Source organism: Rhinolophus sinicus, chromosome 5 (assembly GCF_057876585.1).
Source record: "Rhinolophus sinicus isolate RSI-liver-muscle chromosome 5, RSI-T2T, whole genome shotgun sequence".
Classification (NCBI taxonomy): domain Eukaryota; kingdom Metazoa; phylum Chordata; class Mammalia; order Chiroptera; family Rhinolophidae; genus Rhinolophus; species Rhinolophus sinicus.
The window spans coordinates 48506084-48530302 of record NC_142505.1 but is presented as its reverse complement, the minus strand read 5'-3'; the positions used below and the strand labels follow the sequence as shown (position 1 = coordinate 48530302).

General features: G+C 40.4%; 1 protein-coding gene across 27 annotated transcripts in view; it reads right to left on the bottom strand.

The window, feature by feature from the left end:
• CACNA1D (calcium voltage-gated channel subunit alpha1 D) overlaps nucleotides 1–24219 on the bottom strand; it is a 427078-nt gene that overhangs the window by 116487 nt on the left and 286372 nt on the right. For 20 of the 27 annotated variants that reach the window (XM_074313111.2, XM_074313103.2, XM_088798480.1 and 17 more), the window contains exon 8: nucleotides 22187–22290. The exons of 1 other annotated variant lie outside the window; for it this stretch is intronic. In XM_074313111.2, the coding sequence (XP_074169212.1) occupies nucleotides 22187–22290 (104 nt within the window). Of the gene's footprint in view, nucleotides 1–22186; nucleotides 22291–22870; nucleotides 22975–24219 lie in introns of all 27 variants that reach the window. 6 more of the 27 variants (XM_088798486.1, XM_088798482.1, XM_088798495.1 and 3 more) reach the window with 1 other exon arrangement.

Below are 24219 nucleotides of genomic sequence, written 5' to 3'. Positions count from 1 at the left end.
CACAAAGGCTAAAATTGAAAAGGTGACACACTGGCGCCACACCATGTGCCCTGTACACAGGACAACCAGGCTCCTAACCAACTGCGCTTTCCATGGAATGCCTAATTCCTTTGCCTCCTGGCTCAGGAGGGGTACAAAGAGGTCACATATTGGTCAGGATCAGGAAGGTAGGTACCTGTACCTCCCAGAATGCACTGCTTACCCCCACATTCTAATTTTCTTCCAGTGCCCCAATTCAGGTTTACAGGAAGGTGATAGCACCCTTTCTGTTCATCTCCCCACATGCTGTCTGTCCCTCACTCCCCTGGAAGCACCACTCCAGGCAGAGATTCTCTCTGTCTGGAACCAGCCAGCCTCACTCCCGGGAGCCCCCATGCACCCCCAGGAGCTAGGCACATGTCCCACACTCTGTGGAGAGCGCCTCAAACCCTGACATTTCCTAGGCTTTACAGGCCCTGACATCTGGCACTCTGGAAGTCCCGACTCAGTCAACACGGCTGGAGAGAGAGAAAACTTAGCCTGAAGCAAGCCATTGCATTCAAATGGCTGTGCAGGTCAAACATGACTGCCACAAATGCAAAAGGAAGACACACAGTTTGCTCTGGAACCTGTTATTTTTCAAATGCCCCATAAAATAAATGGGCCACTGAAAATCATGTTGATTTAGATATAGGGTTCCCCCAACCCCCCGGGTTGTAATGCTATTTGTTTTAACCAGACCCACACAAATAAAGTTAGACAAATTAAATGCTTTGACATTTTCACACCTGTGTATGTGTGCACGCGTGCACACACATACACAGAAAACAATCACAAACAAGCAGAAAAATCTGTGAGCAAGGCCAACAGAATCACTAGGACTGATATTTGTAATAAAACAAATGACTCATGAATTCACCCCTCAGAAACCAAAAAAAAAGAAGCAGCATTTATAAAAAGGCAAAAAATAGGGGGGAAGTTGAAGTAACCCACTGATTTTTATCAGCAGAGGACAGTCGTCCTTAGACCTGCTTTGTTTACCCTACACAGACATAAAGGAAATGAAGAAGCAGTTTGGGCCAAAAAATATTTTTGTATTTAAATCTAACTTTTTGGAAAGCATATAAGTTTAGTTTTTGTCCAAGGAAACTAGGTGTTTGGTAAAAACAAAAAAATCAACAATAATGTATGATGTTTCACAATGAAAATAAATTTAAATTAGTGGCACTGGTTCAGTTCAAAGTTGATCAAAATCATTGGTTTTGTTCCAGTTTTGCTGCATTCAACCACAAAAAGCCAGGATTAGTCAAGGAATATTTTCTGCGCATGAGACAAATAGGTCAGAATGGGGGCGGTAGGCCTCGGGACGCATCCCCCAATCAATGAGATTCACTCCTCTGCAAAGAAGATCCAGGGAGGGGAAGACAGCTAACCTATGACAGCATTTTGCAACAGCAAGTTAGGACTAGCCACTGAGAAGTGGAGGGAAGTCGCAGGCTGGCAAAAGGGACAAGAAAAAAGGGAGGACCCTTGTTTACACAGCAAATACGTTAGGAACACATTGAACAATCACATTTCTAATCTCAGATCACATTATGACTATTCTTTGGGAAGTCATTACTGAAATAAACCCCATGATGAATCCTTTCATAAACAGATTGGGTGCCTCCTGTTTTTCCAACTTGCAAAGGTTTAGATGTATTAAGAGATTTTTTTTCTCAAAGCTATCCTCCTTTTTTCATGCCCTTGACTGCCTTTATTGACACAGCAAGTCTGTGAAGATGCTTTAAATAGAAGTTTCCATCTTTTGGGAAGATGAACCATTTTAAAGTGGGTGTTTCCTAGATTTTAATGACTAGGTTGAGTATCTGCTGTGAACAGCAGATGAGCAAGCCTGTACACATCAAACCTCAGGGCCTGGGTACATGTGGCACTTCCCCTGCACAAGAGGAATGGGGAGAGGGCCGCAGTGAGCGAATGCATCATTTGTCTGGTCTTCTTGGATCTCCCCTGGTCCTTTCTGACCACTTGCTCCTTGCACTCTGTATTCCAGGCATCCTAAAGTTCACTCATGTTCTCCAAGGCACAGAGACCTCTCTCAGCTCTAGGCCACTGCGTGTACTGTTCCCTAAGTAAGCCTCAGCTGCGCTTCCAGATACCACCCCACTCGGCTGGGCCAGTCTATGAGGACATTTCTCCAATGTCCTTAGAGTCTCCTCGATAAGAGTCTCACTTGCATAGAATTTATTCCATAGCCCTGCAATTGTTATTTAATATTCTGTTACACACTACACTGTAAGCTCCGTAAAGGAGGGGACGTGTCTGTCTTCTCTTTGTATATCAGTTCCTTATCACAAACCCTGGCCGTTAGTAGTTGCTCAATAAGAACAGGCTAAGTAAATGTAATAAATAGTTTTATAGGCTCATGATCCTGTCAAAAACATAGATTGTGGGCTCTGCATTGGATGTATTGGATCACAAATGCCCATGTAACTTTCTACGGCCTAAAACTGTACCCGTTGTTGTCATTAAAAAACAAAAACAAAGACAGCCAGAGTCCTATACAAGTCTAAAAAAGTCACCCATGGAAATAAGTATCACAGGCTTCTTAGTCTGAAGTATACCTCTATTTCACCACATCTCCTTGTCTGAGGACGGAAGAGCAGCTCTTTTTGAAGACTTGGTTTCCATGGCTACCAAAGACATTCCAATGCTTCCAGCAGAAAATTTCCCCCAATGATAAGAATCCATGCAGATTGCATGCTAAAAGTTACAGACTTCTTGTTTTATTGTTTTTTTTAAAAAAAACATGTTTTAAGAGGTATCCTTCAAAAACATGGGCTTCTCTTGCCTGCCATCACTTTTCTCTGAATGAATTCATCACTTAATCAAATGAGACAAGCCAAGATCATATTTTTTCATGAAAGGCTTCAAATACTGCTACTTAAGAAGTCACTTGAGAAACACACCTCGCTGAACTTGTCAGATTCCAGTTTTTAAAGAAAATATGTACCTGAAGTCTGACTGGGGTTGGAGGGAGTAGAACCATTAAAAATAAACATGTCTGAAGGTACCAGCAATCCAGGGCATTTCTGTCTTTGCACGGACACAGTTTGCTGTGTGAAGGGCCTGGTGAAACCGCCTGACATGGACTGATGGCTGGACCTGCCTGTACAAAAGTCTCCTGGTGGCGTGTGGCCGCAGATGAGCAATACTGGCCCAGGGAAGAAGCTGGAGCTGAGCTCACCTGTTGGCATATCCTCAAAGCAATATCCATAGCAATTTCAGCCCCAATCCCACTCACTGGCCAGGTCAAAGGCAAATCATCTGATGCAAGGCACTGAGAAGAGATGGGGTCTCTCCCTCCCGGCAGGAGCTCCTCCTTGAAGGGCACAGTGGGTGGCAAGTGCCCTCTCTGAATCATCAGACTTAGTTGAGAATAAGCATCATATTATAGGGGCAGCTCAGGGATTCAGAGAGATCCACCCCCCACCCTAGTAATAGGACCCAAAAGGACCCCTTGAGCTACAATGGGACTTGTTCACATGCAGTTTTAAGAGGAAAAAGAAACCAATTTCTCCAAAGCCTCCATATGCCACTTTGGGTCATACATTCTGAGAAGAGAAAGAAACTGACAAAGCATGAAGAACAGAACAGCTCAGGATGTATAAGCACAGACCCAGTCTGAGTAGACGGGATCCCACAGGGGGTTCCCCCTCACCAGACACAGAAAGAACTTCCAACTAATGAGAAAAGCAGCATGGGCTCTGGAGACAAGAACATCTACATTTAATTCCTAGCTTCTAGGAATTCCTTACTTACTAGCTGTGTGACTATGAGAAAAAAGATAAACTTCTCTGAGCTTTGCTTTCCTCACTCGTAAAACTGAAGCAAAAACACTTCACTAAAGTAACAGAGAAGATTAAATGAAATAAACTATATAAAGTACCTAGCCCAGCGCCTGGAATATATCTTAGCTGCTATATTACCAATTATGGCAATAAAGAAAAATTCTCTCACACAGTCCATTCCCCAGAATTGACAATCAAGCTCACAGATCTCTCCTTCTCATGTGACAGAGGCACAGACCCACAGCTGTCTTCTGTGTCAACGCCTTCATTTCCGTCTCCACCACTGCTCTCCAGCCCATTCCCTCACATCATCTCCCATACCCACCTCACTGCCACAGCCCCCAGCCCCAGAGCTCTCCTTGCTCCATTGAACCCCATGAGGCACCAGCTTTAACGAGGCCCAGCTCTCCTTCATCGCCTTATTTTCAAACACCTCAACAGCTCCAAAAATTAAAGGAAAAAACCCACCTCCCACATTGGGCATTCCCAACTACACTCCCGCCAGCATGGAGCACCTGGCAGGCTCACTGGCCAACTCACTGGCTCCCGACACAAGTGAGGCACCAGATCCTGCTTTCCCTACCACTTTCTGGGATCTGGAATGTGCCCTCCTTTTTTATATCCTTACAAATGCCCTTCCTCCAATGCCCAACCTGAGTGTGGCTTCCTCCGGAGAGCCCTCTCTGACCTGCCAACCCTCCATTATACTCCTAGGGCACACTGCTAGGAACAGACGGTGCTAAATATACTTGACTGAGAGCCAAAGAGGGAGGGACCAGGACATCTCTGAGTAGGCCATGTGCTGTCGCCCACTGCACTGAATTCTTCAGATGCAGCAAAAACTGCTCTGCCTCAGAAGCTGAAAAGCCCCAAAAGCTTGCAGGCTCCAAAGGTGCCAGCAGATAACTTAAACCAATATTTATTTGAAAGCAGAATTTCAAGGGAATGATCTAGTTCTGAGTGGATTAATATTTTATCCCTGAATCCAAACCAAACTGTGTGACATTCAGACTTAGAGAAATTAGGTTCGTGCTTCAAGTGCCACTCCAGGTCCTGGAAAGGTGTGGGGCCCTGGAGAGAAGAGCTGGCAAGTGAGTGTTCAGACTGCAAATCGGCTTTTCCAACTCACAAGAACTGCCTCCTAGAAAACAGCAAGTTGGCCAATGCTCAGCACACCCCACCTTCGAAACGGTCTTCAGTTTACAAAGTCCCTTCCCATCCGTTTCTCTCCTTGGTTCTTAGGACAGCTCAGCTCTGTAAGAAAAATTACATGACAAGTGGAGCTACCCAACTTCAGGGCTGAGAAGACCTTGACTTGAAGAAGTGAAGTATATTGACGAAAGTCACAATTCTAGGAAGTACTGAAACAGGACAAGAGCCAACACTCTGACCTCTGAACTTATGCTCTTCTCACTACAACATGTGGAAACCAATCACCCCAGCAACTAGTAATCCCCTCAGCCGATGGAGCCACCACAGGCCCGGGCAGCACTCAGAGATGCCAGCCACAGCACCGCCACAACCCTCAGCCAAGGTCCCACACTGCTGCTACAGAGAGACTCTGTAGAGACGGAAGCTTCTAGCACACAGCTCAAACACACAGGGGCTGGACCACATCACCCCAGACCCACTGAGCCAGGGTCTCCATTAGCTGAGGACCCTCCCCCATCAGAAGACCTCCCACCACTGAGCCTCTGCCTCTTCGCTGATGACTTCAGCAAACACCTGGCCAAAGTACAAGGCACACATGTCTAATGGCCAATCCCTCATCGCCCAGGGCACCATCGTCCCCACCTTCCTCTGAACTTCCTTGTCATTCCCTCGGCCTTCCCTCACTCATCAACCCTTCCTTGTGCCCTTTGGAATTGCTGCTCCAGAGGGCATGTTCTCCTGTACCCTCAACATCTTCAAAGGGACCCCTATTCTCCTTGCTTTGACGGAAACCTGGGTCACCCTCAACCTTACTGCTTTGCTTCCCTTGCAGTCCTTCCAGATGTCACTTACCTTGGAGTCTCACGATGGAGTAGACAGACTCTTTGCTTTTCTGTTCCTCTTTACACCTAGACTAATACTCCCTCATCCTGCTACAAAAATCAAACAAACAGAAAACCCTGTTCCTTTGAGGATAGTGCCGGTGGGCTATGTGACCTTTTCCCCTTCCTCTGGGTTGCCTTCTACCTCCAAACTGAAGACTTAGGCTCCTGGCTCTAGCATTCCTTTCCATCCCAAGTTCTGCCATCATTCTGGGGGCCTCCACGACTCCTGACAACCCCTAGCTTTTCAGCTCCCTGAGGTAGTAATCTCCAATGACCATCTCCTCTGTGACATTTCAGCCACCCAATCCCACTGTCAAACCCCAAATTTTACCTCCCCAAATCACATATTCAAGCTTTTTGCTCTCCGACCACAACCTCCTCGCATACCAGCTGACTTGTTCAACTACTCTCACTATAAACATTTAACCTCTTTGGAATGTTCAATTCACTGACCCCTCCTTTTTCTTTCAGTCTGTTAGGATTCTTTCCCTCTTAATCTACCTTAGATTTCATGATCCACCAGTGATCAATTCAGTAATATTCTTGCCAAAATTCTAAACCCTCTTCCATCTTTTTACTAGACACAGACAGAAAAACTTCACCCTAGATGAACTCAAATACTCCTTTTCTGCATACCCGGGTAAGAGCAGTCAAGCATGGCTACAGAAAGTCAGACAATGGGGTAGGCTGACGTCAATATAGATTCATCATTGCCAGCCTCAATAGGACCTTGGTTCTCTGGTCCACTCACTCCCTCTCTGCAATGATTATTTGGGGCCTTCGTCACTCTCTTCAGACATACGACTCTAAATATGGACAGATAATTTTTGACAAAGCAGCTAAAAACATACAATGGAGGAAAGACAGCCTCTTCAATAAACGGTGCTGGGAGAATTGGATAGCCATGTGCAAAAGAATGAAACTGGACTGCTATCTGTCACCATGTACCAAAATTAATTCAAAATGGATCAAAGACTTAAGCATAAGACCTGACACAATAACCTACCCCCTCACCCTCAGCAGTTAACCTTGCCTCCTGCCTCAGAAAAACTAGGAATTAGGCAGGAATGCTCCCAGCTTCCCACTATCAAACTAAACTTATATCTGCCCTATTTTCTCTTCCTTTCGTCTCACTACAAAGAACAGCACCTTCTCTTAATACTGCCTGTCTTCTGACATCTTAATAATTTGAGTTTTCCAATCCATGAATAACAGATATCCTTCTTTTTGAGGTCTTTCATTTGCTTCAGCAAAGTTTTCTATAGAAGAGGTCTTGTACATCTTTTATTAGATTTATTCCTAGAATTCTTGGTATTTTAGGCTTTTTTGGTATCTTCCAAGTCTTTGCCTAATATTTTGAATATACGTAATACGGTTATAATGGTTCTTTTTATGTCCTTTCCTGCTAATATCTGTATGAGTTCTGCATTGGTCTCAATTGATTAAATCTTACACTTTATGTCATGTTTTTCTGCCTTTTTTTTTTTTTTCTGTATCCCTAGTAACTTTAGATTGAATGCCAGACATTGTAAATCTCAACTTGTTGGTTTCTAGTATTTTTGTATTCTAGTGCTTAAATATTCTAGTGCTTTATTCTGGGACAACTACAATTAAGTAAGCTCGTTCAAACTGTTTGATCCTTTCAGGTCTTGTTTAATGATTTGTTAGGTCAAGCTGGAGCACTGCTCCGTCTAGGGCTAATAGTTCCTCACTACTGAGGCAAATCCTTTCTGATCCTTACTCTGCCCAATGCCCTGTGACTTATGAGTTTTCCCAGTCTAACTGGTGAGAATAAGCAATATTCCTGGCCCTATGTGAGCACTGAATACCATCCTTTCTAATCCATTCGAATGTTCTTTCCCCAGCCTGACGTAGTTTCCTCATACTCATGTGTGGAAAAGTACTCTGCTCAATACTTAAGGGGAACACCTTCTCCTTATCTCTAGAGTTCTCTCTCTATGAAATTCTCTCCTCTCCAGTACTCTGTCCTGCTACTTTAGCCACCTTGGTTTCTGCAGACTCTTAGCTTCATCTTCTCCACTCAGGGCTCTGCCTGTACCCCCCTCCTCGTGCCATGGCCCAGGAACTCTGTCTTAGGCCAATAAGCTGTGACAGTCATGAAGCTCATTTAGTTTATTTCCTGATTCTCAGGGATCATTGTCCTTCATTGCTTGATGTCCAGTGTCTTGAAAACCATTGTTTTACATGCATTTTCTGTTTTTGGTTTTGTCGTTGTTTCAGGTGGGAGGGTAAATCTGGTATCTGTTACCACATCTTAACCAGAAGTAGAAGTCTCTTTTAATTCTATTTTAATGGTATTTTTAAGTCAATTTTATCGAGATACAAGTCATGAACAATCAAATGTACATAATTTAAGTTTCCAGTTTGACTAATGTTGACACCAGGTAAACATCCCCCCAACCAAGATATAAAACCTCCCAGAAAGTTTTCATTCCTTTTCCCAGTCTTCTCTTCCTCTTCCCACCCTAGAAAATCAATGACTTGATTTCTGTCTTAATGATCAACTTTGCCTCTTCCAGAACTTCACCATATGCTGTCTGTCATATCTGGCTTTCCTTCAGCCAAATGCTTTTGAGCTTCATTGATAATGTTGTATTCATACTTCATTCCTTTTTACTGCTGAATAGTATTCTAATGTCTGAATATGCCACAATTTGCTGGTCTATTTTCCTATTGATAGACATCTGGGTTTTTCCAATTTGGAGCTACTAAACAAAGCTCTATGAATATTCACACACAAGTCATTTTGTGGACATAGGTTTTCATTTCTCTAAAAATAGAACTGCTGAGCCATATAGCAAGTTTTTGTTGAACTGTATGAGAAACTGACAAACTTTTCCAAAGTGGTTTTATCATTTTATGTTTCTATGAGTAACTGATGCGTGTAACAGTCAGTCCATACTCTTGTCAACACTTGAGACTGCCAATCTTTACGTTACTCCACTATTTATGTAGAATGTACATATTCTACGTATGTAGAATAGCACTGCAGTTTTAACTTTCACTTTCTAGATGACTAGTGATACTGAACATCTTTACGTATATTGGATATTTCTATATATTCTTTCGTGAAGTATCCAATCAAGTCATTGCCAATTTTTAATTTTGTTGCTCATCTTATTTGTTAAAAGTTCTTTGTATATCCTAGATACCAACTCTTTGTCAGATGTTATGTATTGTGAATATTTTCTTCCATTGTGTGGTTTCCTTTCAATTTGTTATTTCTGAAGGGCAGAAATCTTTTAGAAAATACATTCTTTTAGCTTTTTAATTATATCTATGATCCATTTCAAGTCAGTGTTTGTGTTTATATGTCCTAATGTTTAAGGTTTTTGGTTTGGTTTTGGTTTTTTTGCAGATATCCAATTTTTCCAGTATTTTACTGAAAAAAATCATCCTTGCTCCATTGAATTATTTATCACCTTTGTTAAAAAGCAATTGAACATATACATTTATATCTGAATTTTCTCTTCGATTCAACTGTTCTATCTTTATGTCAAAGCAACACTGTATTTACTGTAGCTTATGATAAGTCTTGAAATCAGGTAGTGTAAGTCCCCCAACTTTGTTCTTTGTCAAGATTATTTTAGTTATTATAGGTCCTTTGAAATTATATATAAATATAACAATCATCTTATAAGTTTCTAAAAATGTCTATCAAGATTTATGAATGGGACAGCACTGGATACATAAATTTGAGGAATGCACAAATAAATTCGACCTCTTAGCAATACTGAGTCTTCCAATCCATAATTCTGGAGCATTATTTATTTAAATCATCTTTAATTTTATTCAGTGTTTTGTCATTTTCAGTGTAAGTCTTTCATATCTTTTAATTTATTGATGCTACTGTAAATGATATTTTCTGAAATTTTTATACATGCTTGTAGTTTGTATATGGGAATAAAATCGACTTTTGCTTACTAATCGTGTATCCTATGACCTTGCTATATTCCCTTATTCATTCTAATAGGTATAGGTTAATTCATTAGGATTTTCTATGTAGACAATTATGTTTTCTGTGACTAGAAATAGTTTTTGCTTTCTTTCTAATCTTTCTGCCTTTTATATCTTTTTCTTGCCTTTAATGTACTGGTCAGTACTTCCAAATATAATGTTGAATAAAAGGAGTGAGAGAGGAATGATTACGTTGCTTCTAATCTTAGGAAAAAAATTCAGTCTTTCATCATTAAGTATGATGTCAGTTATAGTTTCTTTGTAGAGGGCCCTTTTCAGGTTAAGGGCGTTCTCATATATTTCTAGTTTGCAGAGAGTTTTTATAGTAAATGGTGTAGAATATTGTCACTGGCATATTCTGTAGTTATTGAGATGATCATGTGATTTTTCGCCTCCATTCTGTTAATGTGGTAAATTATGTTAGATTTTTCCAATAGCGAAACAACCTTATATTTCTAGTACAAACCCCACTTGGTCATGAGGTATTATTCATTTAATATTGCTAGATATGATTTGCTAATATTTGAGAATTTTTGCATTTATATTAATGAAGGATATTGTTCTTTCTCTATTACATCTTAAGTTTTGGTACTGAAGTTATTCTAGCCTCATAAAATGAGTTAGGAAATGTCCCCTCCACCTCTATTATCTGAAAAGAACTTTTTCTAGAAATGGTATTTCTTTCTAAATTGTTTGCCAGAATTCTTTTGACATCATTTAAGCTTTCAGTTTTCTTGGAGAGAAGGTTTATGATTCTTAACACCATTTAAAAAGCAAGTATAGGTTTCTTCAGTCTTTTATTTCTTCTTGAGTCAGTTCTGATAAGGTTATGTTTTTCAAGGAATGTGCCTATTTCTTCTGTTACTGAATTTGTCAAAATTATTTATTCTCTCTTGTTATTTTAATGTCTGTATCTCTGTTGATGTCCTCTTTCATTTCTAATACTGACAATTTATAATTTGCTATTTTTTTTTATTAGTTTTGCTAGAGATTTATCAATTTTTATTAAGCTTTTCAGAGTCCACTTTCGTCTTTACCTATTATTTGAATTTTATTTTATTGATTTCTGTTCTTCAGTATTTCTTTTTTCTACTTTCCTTGGATTTAATTCACTCTTCTTTTTCTAGATTTTTGGATGAGAATATAGATCACTGAATTTAAACCTTTCTTCTTTACTAATATAGGTATTTAAAGCTATAAATTTCCCTCTAAGTACTGCTTTAGATGGATTAATGCAAATTCCGAAATGCTGTATTTTCATTATCATTCAGTTTAAAATATTTTCTAATTTTTTATTAGAATATTTTTCTTTGAATTATAAATTATTGAGAGATGTATTATTTAATTTTCAAATATTTGGAGGACTTTCTAGACAGCTTATTGTTGTTGATTTCTATTTTAAATCTATTGTTGTTAGAAAAAACATACTTTGTAAGATGTCAATCTTTTGAGATTTAGTGAGACTTTTTTACAGCTTAGATGTGGTCTATCTTGGTGAATGTCCCATGTACTCTTGAACAGAATGTGTATTCTACAGTTATTTGATGTAATGCTCTATAAGTATCAATTAGGTAATTTGGTTGATAGTGTTTGGATATTATCTATACTTAGAGTTTTTCAACTCCTTGCTCTATCAATTATTGAAAGAGGAATGTAAAAAATTTTATCTATATAGACTGATTTCTTCACTTAATTTTGATAGTTTTTCCTTCATGTATTTTAAACTTATTAGGTATATTTAGAATCATTGTGTCTTCTTGATGAATTGACCCATTTATGATTATGAAATGTCTCTATCTCTGAAATATCTCCTCTATCTCTGGTAATACCCCTTGTATGGAAGTCCACTTTGTATATTTGGTATTAATATAGTTACCCCATTGTTTAATTTTTAATCTGCGTTTTGTATTTATAGATCTTGTATTTTTATTCAGTCTGAAAATGTCTGTCTTTTAATTAAAATGTTGTGCCCATTTTCATTTAATGCAATTATTGATGTAGTTGTGTTTATGTTTACCATCTTGCTATTGGTTTTTTGTTTGTCCCCTATGTTCTTTGTTCCTTACCTGCCTTATTTTGGATAATTGAGTACCATTACTATTTAGGATTCCATGTTATCTCTTCTTTTGGCTTTTAAGATACCACTTTGTTTTATTTTTTAACCATTGTTCTAGAGATTATCATATGCATCTTTAATTTATTAGTCTACCCTTAATTGATATTATTTCACATATAATGTAAGAACTTTACAATAATAAAGCTCCATTTAACTCCCTTCTACCTTTTGTACTATTGTTATGTAGTTTACTTTAACATGTTACAGTCCCCATAATACTATGTTATTATAGTAAGTCCTCACTTAACATCTTCGATAGATTCTTGGAATTGCAGCAAAACTATGTATAATGAAATCAATTTTACCACAGGCTAATTGAAATAAACAAGAGTTAAGTTCCTATGGTATCTCATCATTATAATGAAACAACATTGAACAAAACATTCAATGTTGAAGAACTTCCTTTAACACTTCTTGTAGTGCAGATTTACTGGTGATCAATCCTTTGGTTTTCGTCTGAAAAATTATTTATCTTACTTTTTAAAGAGATTTTTTTTTTTTTTTTTTGCTGAATACAGAATTATAGGGTTGTTTTTGTGTGTGTGTGTTTTGCTTTTTTTTTCCTGTCAGTTCTTTAAAGATTCCATTACACTGTCCTATGGTTTGCAGTATTTCTGAAAATAAGTCAGTGAATAACCTTATTTTCCCACCGTATATACTTAGTTGCCTTTTCTCTTCTGGTTTCTTTTAAAATGTTTTTTTTTTTTTTTTTTTGACAATTTGAATTTGATGTATTTAGGTGTGCTTCTCTTTGTGTTTATACTGGTTGGGCTTTTTAAGCTTCCTGGATTTGTAAATTTATAGTTTTCATTAAATTTGTAGCATTTGCAGCCATTATGTCTTTAAAAACTGTTTTCTTCCCCAATGTTTTTCTTCTGTTTGTGGGACTCCAATTTCACATATATCAGATTGCTTTTTATTGTCCTGGAGATCATGAAATCTTCACTGATCTTTTTCCTTCACTGTCCAAACTGCTATTCATTTATTTCAGATATTGTATTGTTTCCATTTCTCTACTGAGAATTACCATCTGTTCCTTTATTATGTCCATCCTTTCCTTCTATTCTTGAACAGGTTTATAGTAGCAATTTCAGTCTTTGCTAAGTACAACACTCTTTCATCTCTCAGTGTGTTTCTATTGACTCCCCCTGCCTTGATTATTGATGTTTTCCTGCTTTTTTTCATGTCCCATCGTTTCAATGATGTGGGGAAACATTTGGGGAATGACTAGATTTTGGTGTCTTCCTTTAATGAGCCTGACTTTTGTTTTGGCAGGTGTTTAATTAATTGGTCATTTGGCCTGATTCTTTTCAAGCTTATTTATACAAATTTGTTAGGGCAGGTCTACAGTGATTCTTACTCCAGGGCTAAAGTAGCCACACCGTTAATGCCTGGCTTTTCTGAGGTCTCAAATGAATTTCCAATGTATTTATCAAGGTCACTCCACTCCTGCTAGTCAGAACCTTTTTGTCTGCTAGCATTGTGACATTTTCAGCAGCTCACAGCTTTCTAGTAGCTGTTGTTCACCATGCCTCAATACTCTCCCCTGGCACATAGCAACTTGGTATATAGTCAAATATTTAAGAGAATTCCTATTCAGACTTCTGGAGCCCATTCTCCGCACACCTCTCTCCAGTACTCTGCCCTGAAAATTCCAGCTGTCGCGGCAGCCCAGACTCTGTTCTTTACCTCTTCAGCAAAAAGACTGCTGTCCTCTGCTTGGCTATTCCTCCCTGTGCCACAATTCTAAAAGTATCTCTAGGAAGAAAGACAGCACAGTTGTGGAGTTTACTTCATGTGTTTCTCTTCTCTTAGGGATCTCAAGCCTACGCTGCCTATTTCCATCTTCTAAAAAGAAAAAAGAAAACAACAACAAAAAAAGTGCTTTATATATTTTGGGCAATTTTATAGTTCTTTATGGTAAAAGGTTCACTCTGGCACTGTTACTATGTTGTGGCTGAAAGTGGATTGCAATTTTCTTAAATTGGTCCCCTCCCATATCCAGTCTTGTAGTATCCATCTAGTCTATTCATATTGCTGCAGCCAGAGTGATTTTTATACGGAGATTTTTTTCCAACATTTTATCAAGAAAATGTTCAAACATCCATAAAAGTAGAAAGAATTAAACTATGAACACCCATATGCCTACAACCTAGATTCCACAATTAACATTTTCTGCATTTTCTTTATCACCTATCTATCCAACCTTCTATCCATCTACAAATTCATCTTATTTTTAAAGCATTTTAAGGTAGGCTGAAGGCATCAGAACGATTTTAATAAAACATGAATATAAATCACATTACTTCCTGCTTAAAATTCATCAGTGTGTTCCTTTACCCTTTAGCTAATGACCCAAATCTGTAATATGGTTTAGAAGGACCACTGTGATTTGTGCTCTGCTGATCAGCCGTCTTTTCTCTACCCTCCTTTCCCTGCTCCCCGGATGCCTGCCAGCCTCGCTTTGTACAGTTCCTCCAACATCCTCCGCTCCTGCCTACGGAATGGCCTTTGCATGAGTTTTTCCATTCACTGGAAGACTCTTCTCCCATCTTTCCTGGCTATTCCTTCATTTTTTCCTTTTCCAGGATGCTTCCCCACAGCCCTAGATATCAGTTGTACCTGTTAAACACAGCACCATGTAACTTTCTTCTCAAGAATTTATAGAAGTTTGCAATTATAATTTTTGTCTCTCCCAATAAATATAAGCTTCATTAAGACAAGAAATCTGTTTTTCTTCACCATTGTGACTCCAATGCAAGGTGCTTGACAAATACATCTACTACTGTGTAGGCACTCAAAACAAAAATTAAATGAATGAATTCAAGCCATTTTTTTCTTAAGAAGTCTAAGACAAAGAAAAAAGTATCTAGTGAGATTTTCTGCTTCTTATCAGTCTGTTATATTGAACCCAACCAGGTGGTACAGGGTCAGCCCTAAATACTGCCTCCAGGCCAAGCACGGTGGACCTAGTCCACATTACGGAACAAAGTCATTAAGAAAGATCTCCAAAGACAGAAAATCCACAATTTTTCAGTGTTCTTCTAGACAGCCAACCTAAATTCTCATAACACCGTGGATCCGTATCTTCCTTTGATTCTCAGAGATACAGTTCTAAATCTGAGTTCTGTTTTGTTTCAGAGAAAATATTTTTTCACAATATTTTTAAGTGTTTAAAACTAGACAGTGCCCCCCAACTCCTTCCATGCCTCTCCCTATGTGCATTCATCTCACATACCAGGGCAATAATGATGGCTCTCCTTAGCCCTGAGGGACCTGTGAGTGCTCTCTCATAAGGGAGAGGGATACTTTTGCCTTGGTGCATACATTTGCTGAAATAGTACCATAAAACTCCAGGACAGGAGCAACTGCTGAACTTTAATAAAGAAGAGTTTCCCATAATACGGACATACTGGTCTTTGTATACAGAGCTGCTTTGCTATACCAATATTTGATCTCTGTAAGCGATTTTACCAGCCTGTAAAACACTATTACACAGAAAGAAAAATACAGACTGGCATAAAGTTGAAACTAGCATAGCATCTTAGAGGTAATCATCAATGTGTTTCTCACAAGAAGTCAAATTATTAAATTCATAAATATCCCTTCCATTGTAAAACAGATAGCAATGGTTAATGCCACCAATCGAATAGGGAACACGGAAAAATTATGGCTTTAATTTCAACCATTAGGTACCAGCGACTTTATGAAGAGCTGGGTCTGTGCATGAAATCACTGCGATGAATTCTCTTCCCCCAAGATTTGGGAGCAACAGACTAATCACCCTGCCCTGCAACATGGATGCCCTCAACTACCTCCCCTCTTTTCCTGGACTGTACATCAACCAACCAGAGCACAGCGGGGGGAAGGCTGCTGATGGGGCAGCTGCTTAGGACAGAGCTCTCCATCAACAAAATGGGTGCCCAGGAGGGCACATGTGGCCAGAGGTGCCTCCTGGGTCCTTAGAGGGCTTTGCTATATGCTACAAAGAAGAACTCGGTCAGGGACAGATGATAGCCACAGCTGACAAGTGAGAGAGCACTACTGAATCTGTTGCTAGTGCCTGGCTGCTGTCCACTGCTGTTGCCAGGGAAACAGATGTCAGCTTGATGGAAACAAGGATCAGCGAAAACTTTCACTTACCTCGTTTCCACTGATCCCAACAGCCATTTCTATGGAAACAGTAGCTGCGAGCCAGCGGCAGAGAGGTTACCACTCACTTGTTAATGTCAGGTGTGGCTACCAGCCTGTGCACTTCAGGTACCAAGGTACCAACAGCACCAGGATCCAGCTGTCAGCTACCCCCGACAGCCTTTTAACTCTGCAACAAGAAAGTTCAGTGTTTAAAAGTATATATAAATGTGTTATCTTGGTTCTTTATTAGAAAAAGAACATTTAGCATTCTTCCATTTGAAGCTCAAGTGGGGCTTAATGTCTTGTTCTACTAAAGCCAAACCATGTGAAGTTACTGAAGGACCTGGATCTCTACCTCAGTATTCAATGCCACTCACAACATTACTTCCAAGAAAAGAGACCTGCAACTCTGTGGACAAATCTTTCACATATTCACCTAGACAAACCAAAGGCAAATCCAGCTAACTGTTGGAAAGTATTAATATTTTGCAAAAAGTGATCAGTAGGGGTGCCTCTTTCTGGAAATCTGGCAGCCTGATCACCTCTAGTTACACACAGGAAAATCTTTTCTTTTTAATTGTAAGAACTATCTACAAAGAACCCTCTACCATTTCTTTGTTTTTAGACTAAACCTCTATGTGCCTTCTTAGTCTGTTGATCAATATATGAAATTAACTCATGAGCTCAGTATAACTTTATTCTGTAATATAGTGATAACCAAACATACGGATAGCTTGGCTGTCCCATTACCTAACAATGTCCCTTTCAATGTTGTAAGCAATTTGGCCACTCTACTAAGATGCAGGTATGTCAGAGGATTGTGTATAGCAAGAAATTCTGTTGTTCCTTTTCTATTGGCAGATGCTGGTAGAGTGTTGAATGAGAGCAAAATCTAATCCCAGTCATGAATAATTTATAAGAGTGACTATTCCCAGAGGATACATGTCCACTTAGAAAATATTCACAGACAACACAACCACCATCTACCCTGACATGTTTTGTCCACTATGCCAACATTCAAGGGGAAGAAATCAGAGGCAATCTCTGATTTATCATGGCTTTTAATAGTGTGAATTTAAATGGACCAGGGTTCAAATTATGATGCCCTAAACCTGATTCTCGTCTACAAAATTCTGATACAATACAGTGGACAGTCCCACCCCTACCACCTTCCCTCTCCACTCTCCTTACACCAGCAGTTACTCAGGGAAAGTAGCCACACCTGGGTCTCTGTCTAGACCCTAGAATCTGATGTAACTAGAACGGGGCATAGGAAAAGCGCAATAGTGAAATTCAGAAAGATCAACTGATTTGAAAATGTGTATTCTATAATGCCTCCCTTTACCCATGTTCTCTCAAAACTTCTCAAGTTAAAATAAACAGGCCTCTAGTGATATAAAATTGGATTAATTATTTAAAAAGATAACCTGTGGCCTGGTAGATCTGGAACTTATTGGAACACAAAGAACACAAATTAATTTAGAACAGAATGACTTCAAATTTACAGACACGAACTGGGTTTCCATTGAATCTTATGCTATAAAATCTGGTTTACAGAGAACATTTATCTTCTACAATATACAAGGACTGCTTAAAAAGGGTTTCAAATATTTTTCATAAAATGTTGGCAAAACCAAAGTTTTGAATTCACAGGCAAATTATAAATGATTTTAATCTATTCTTTAAAGCCAGCCCAGGAGGTGTTTTATGTAGTCATAACCTTTAGTAATCACTGGCTTACGTCATTATATATATATATATCACATTTCTATGTAAGAAGACATTTAAAAAACTTATATAACTGACTTTTCATTGATTCAGGCCTATCTTGGCCAATTATTATTAATTGTACTAAAAGGACTGAGTTGATTAGTTTTTCTTGAGTCAAATCCTTTTTTATACACTCTTTCTTGAGCTATTATAGTAACAATGACCAAGCACCCTACACTCTTTAGCTATAATAATAGCTAAATAATAATACCACATGGTTGGCATTATTAGCTCCATTTCACAGATGAGGAAAGTGAGGCTCCAAGAGGTAAGTTATGTGCTCTAAATATCAATTGGTAAAAGGTATGGCAAAGATGCAAGTCTTAGTCATCCAACTCTAAAGCCGGTGTGCTTAACCACTGTTACAGAAATGTCATTTACCCTCTGTCTGTGCAAAAAAATCACTGTCAGAAATAACCTCGATCCCAGTGATTCAGTGGTACATAAATACTTCATGGCTGGCAAAGAACCTCCACAGCCTCCTCCTGGAGGGCACAGAAGACAGTATTACCGTGTGTACCAACCATGTTTCTCTCCGTCACTTCCTGGGAAAGCCAGAAAATGGTATACTTTAAATCATTTCCAAAGAGCCTTTCTGGCTGTTCCCACTTTACCCAGGGAGGAGGTCCATGGATTTAGTAGAAAGATACATTAAATGAGTGAAACCCTTTGTATATTTTTCAAGGCATGTCTACATTCATTAGCTGATTTAAAGCCCGCCCCCTGTGGGAGGAGGCCATACAATGAGATCATCCCTGTTTGAGCAACCAGGAGACTGAGGCTTGGGTTACTAAGTGAAGTCCCACAGTTAGTGTGTGACACTGTCAGGACCAGAACCCAGGCTCCCTTTTCATCTCCCAGTCCCTTCTTTGGGGTCTGAACCCATGGGACACTAGAGGGACCTTTGTCTTACTGCAAGTGTGCCTGGCATCAGGTGGGTCCTGCAGGTGAGGAAGCGAACCGACTGCCCATGCCCCCCTTTCCCCTGGGAATCTGGCAGTGATTCTACAGAAGCAAACCACTGATAACACCAATGTGTTCTATTAGTTTGCCTATTTACTGACAAAAACGTCAAAAGGGACAAGGAAGGAGTTCAATGAACAATTTTGAAAGTGAAAAATCACCAAGCTTCTAAAAAGCCAGCAGGAGAGGAGATGTAATCGGTCGGAACTGTAGATTTAAATGAGACATTCTTTCCAATCCCTGGTCATAACGGGACCACCTCCTCAGTGACAACTTAATGGAAAACTGCAATACGAGTTACAGACATTCTCGGCTCCTCTCACAGAACACTATCATCAGAGATAAAAGTCTTCATCTATGAGCATGCTTGGCTACTCAAGATGGGCAGTTCATAAACTTCCGACTCACCTTGAGAAAAATGGTCTGTTGGAAAACCAAAGATTTTTCTAAAGCACCAACCTTAGAATGCTTTAAAAACGTATCAACAACAAATCAAGGGGCAGATTAAAATCAGTTCAAGAATACAATAGGATGGCATGGCCACACAAAAAGAGAAGGAACCAAGGAGCAGAAACAAACTATGCCCAAATGGTTAACAGACTTAAAGACACACGGCATCATTTCACGATGCTTCATCAGAAAGCAAAAGCTTGGTTTAAGTTTATAAACTGGGAGCCTTTTAATTCAGTGCTTTTGGGATTACATGTGTGTTGGCCTGATGGTCCCCAAAGGGCTTTGCAACGTAAGTCATCTTCCTTTGAACATTTATATCCTTCTAGTTTTGTAATCCCTCTAGTGTTCCCTAAAAAAACTCGTGAAGTAGCCTAAGATTAAAATAAAAATATTTTAAATTTGCCTTAACAAGAAAATAAATACAAATGACCCATTTTGATTTTTTGTTGCTCAGGAGAAAGTCAAGGAGGAGTAGCTGGGCAGAAAAGCCCAGGTAATTGTTAGGGGAGGTGGGAGCATGCCAGCTCATCGGTTTCCTCACAGACACTTTGCCATCTTTCAAGATGCAGCTCATAGCCCCAGTCTACACCTCTCCTCTAGCTTTGCCATCCTTCACTGCTTAATAACAGTCTCCCCCACTAGACAATGAATGTCTCAGCACAAGACCTCCGTCTATATCTTAAAACATATTGGCACCCCCGGCCTCTGCCCCAGAGCCGGACATTCAACAGAACTCAACAAGTGCTGGGCAAATTAGCTAACACGGCGGAGAGGCTCTGCTTTGCAGGCGTGATTCTTACTTTACACAAACTGCTCCTCAGCATTTCCTACAAAGGGGCTTTAAGGGTAGAGTCAGTACACAGGTCTTGGAAGTTGGGGCACAGCATGAACTGACAGTGAAAAATCACTGGGAAGTCTTGGATTTTATTTTTAAAATTCACGCATCATTTGTATTCTTTGTAAGGGCTCTTGTTCTGTTTTGATACAAAAATATTTTCTAAATTATTTATTATTTTTCCCCAAATTTATTTCAGTAAACTGGTTGTTCCCTGAGGGTGTGTGACTTTTTTTATCCTTCGAATTTGGTACCCTCCCCCATGAGGGTGACTATTTAATAGCCACCATTATAATAGGAGCCCCTCCTCCCATCTTTTTCTTTTTTCTTTTTTAAGCTGCTTCATCATGCAGGGCGATGATTCCTGCTCTGGAAAGCTCAGAGATAAGGCATGTCACTGGTACTGTTAAAATTAGTGGTTTCCATGGCCCCAGTCAGCTTAGTTGGGTTTAGGAGACATGGGGTGCCAAGGAATTCATAACAGAATTGCTTTAACCTTGTACAGACTGTTCCTGTGGCAAAATCAAGTACTATGCTGTTTCTCCAGGAATAAATTCCACTCTTACAATCCCCACACTAACCTAAGGACACAGAGGTTCATTAAGAGGAAGGAACTTTAAAATTTTAAGTGAAAGTACATGAGGCTTAAGGAGCCACTTCTCTGCAGAGGAAGCTTTGGTAGGGATGCGGGGCAGGGAGTATGCTGCCACACCCCCCACTCAATCCCAGCTCCCCCACGCCACTCCTCTCCCTGGGGGGCTCCAAGTCCTGGGCCATTTCTCAATAGGGCCTTCACGTGACAGTGTGTGTCCATGGTGTAAAACTGACCACATCCGGTCAAGGAGAATTCCCAAATCGTTATCCCCTGAAAACAGGCAGGGAGGTTCTAGGGAAAATGAGGAAAGAAAGCAGAGAAGGATAACTAACTCGGCTTTCTGCTCTGGAAAAGGCAGTGCTGAGAAAAATGAGATAAAGGTCTCTTCACTGACTCAGCATTACATGAAGACATCACTTCCCTGAGACACAAGCATGGAAAGAGGAAGATAAGGTGAGTGAGGAAAAGATAAGCTCACTTGGAATCAAGTCCATCAACAGTGTTTCCTGAGGATGTCTGGGCTCAGTGAGTGACAGAGCCTCCTCTGGGGAGATGGGCACTCCTTGAGCCTCCAGTTGTACCCCCAGCTCCCCAGTAATAGCTCTATGCCCCCAGCCGGAGCTGCTTCTGAGATAGCTTCGATAATCCTGGCTCCTTTCCAGGGGTTCTCCCCTTTGTGGGGTGTCTGCGGGATGGTGTGGATGTCGAGCTGCCCCAGGGGTCTCCAGGGCGGCAACTACAGGCAGGGCAGAGCCCAGAAACACCCTCTATCAAGTTCCCTCTTTATAGAGGGTTAATCACAGAGCTGAGGTAAACAAAATGAAATTCCCAAAATGGTGACTGAGTGACGAGGACTATAAGACCAAAGGACATGTATGTGCTGACAATTACTCTGCATTAAAGAGGGGTCCTACCAGTTACGATTAAAAATGAATCAGAGGGAAAATTCTCAGTGACAGCAGCAGAAAACCAAGCTAATAACGATCCTGATCAGAAGGATATCAGATTTTGAAGTTTGTTCGGCATTTGTGTGCTAATCTAGGCTTATCTCTCCTTCACAATGAAATGTGAAACACCCTGGAAATATTCATGATACACTGCGGGTAACTTCAAAGGGCCAAGTTATGTACCCACGGGAATAAAAGCACAAGACTCCCTTTCCTGGGGGAGACCAAGGCTGGGACTCCTTTTACTCACTGGTAATCCACTTCTACACATCGGCAAGTTAATGCGGCTGCTGGCTTCAGGGAAACGTCTTCATTAAATTAATAGTGTTTGGCAAGCGTCAGAAACACAGAACCTCACAGACAGATACAGGCAGAAAGAATCACAGTTCAATCCAAAAGCAACACACCACGAAGGGGACATCAGAGTCCACACACATGCAGAGGAGCCGCAGGGGAGCAGCTGGGAGACACGCAGAGCCACCTCACACGTGGCAGCAGCAGAATGTGCAACATGGATCCAACTGCTTACCCACTAAGGACACCAAGAACCAGGTTAAGGACGAAAAATGAGCCAAGGATGATCAGACTAACAAAATACACCCATGGCCATTCCCATCCTATCGCATCATTTACCTGTAAAATGTAAGGAGATCAGTTATCAGTTATCTATTTACTAAACAGCGGAACCCTAGGAGCAGCTGCCAGACCACTCGGGGCTTTGATGGAAGATTAGTGCTCCTAGGACAGGCACCCCGGCTAGGGGCCTTCCATTTTTTTTGTCTTCAAATAAGGACAGGTTCTGCTGTGGAAATCTGCAAATGTGGCCTATCGAAAGGGGGCTAGGATAGGCTCATTTAGCTACTGTTTTGTACCAATTAATCTGTATTACATTTGGATCCAGACCAATAAAGCAATTGTTAATGTATCTCATTTTAGGACAGACAAAAAGGCAAGCAATGGAAACTATTTAAATCCCAAGCAACACTGCTGATTAATTTCTGGTCAATAACTATTCTATAGTTTTCCTTTGTGAAGGCTGGTGAGGTTCCAGGAAACGTTGTGATTTGGGAAGCCTCAGCAGAAAAGAAAGCATCTTTGGAGGACATAGAAAGCACTTGGCACCCACCCCAGCGGCCCCCATCTAGCAAAGCCTGTGTGGTCTTGGCAACTGTCCTCAGGACTCTGCTTTCAAGATGAAAGAGGTGTAGCTTACCCGCTCAATACACCAAGTACAAGATTTAGTACGAAAAATGACCCAAAGATGACGAGACTGACAAAATACACCCAGGGCAATTCAAATCCCATAGCATCATTCATCTGTAAGAAATAAGATGGTCTCATAGAAGTGTGTTAATAAGAGAATTTAGTAAAGAGAGAGGGTTACATTAGAGACAGCATTCTATACATTTAATGAAACATTTGCTTAGATTCAAATCAGAGACAATAGCCAATGCACATTTATTATATAGTCCCAACACACGTACACACACACACACACACAGACACACACACACACACACACACACACACACACACACACACACAATCATCAAAGCTTTCAGGGCAATTAAGAGCAGACTTTGGCTACCGATAAGTTAATCAGCTGGGATTTGGCTCTTCCCCACAGGAGACTGACTTGATAACGGATTTTCAGAATAGATCTTGGTAGAGGACAAAACTAGTGCTTAGCTGGAAATTATTTTCTACTCTGCCCAAGTTGTCAGTACTTTTTTTGCTTTTAAAATTTGTGATGGTGGAAAAGTCTTACTTATAGAGACAAACAGGCAACATTTGACTCTATAAATTATTTTCTTTTTAAAACATCCTAAAATAAAAACTTTGCATTGGAAGCCAACCTACCCAAGGAAATCTAATCCACCTTAAATCTAGATTATCTGCAAACAGTGAGTTTAAGCACAGCTACACTAATGCCAAGTAGGAAAGAGTTCAGAAGTCAACTAGCTGACCCATATTAAAGGGTGCTTTTGGGAATGAGATTTTTCCAACTGCACACACAGGCAGGACCTAGAAGAAGGAAAAAGCCATTATCCCCCACACCCAGCTTGGACCTCAATGACTCACCCCGGGAGAGCCGGCTCCAGCTGTGAGTTGGCTGGCTCATCCGGAGGAACCCATGCCCCTGCTTGTGGGACCAGCTCACGCAGAACTGTCAGACTTGACTTCCCTGACAGACCCTCCCAGGGAAGGTTCGGTCACAAGCAGTTTTCATGCTGGAGCAAACAGGCATTAAAGGTTCACAGCTGGATGGAACTTTACAGCAACTCAAGTCAGCATTAAATTGGGCAAAGGCTTCTCCTTGGAAGGAGGTGTTAAGGACCAGTCAGGGGAGCGAATGAATGACCGACTGTAGGCCTGACTTGACTGGAACACCAAGAATCTTCAGCCAACAGAACTGCATTATAGTCTGGGCCCATTCATGGCCCTTATCTTACAAGTAAGCCTAGACATTTAAGCATGTGCTTTCCTCCACATTATCTGGCCCCAGGTTTTAGCCTTATAGAATGAGGCTCATACATTTCACTGTGTTTGCCTCATGCAGAA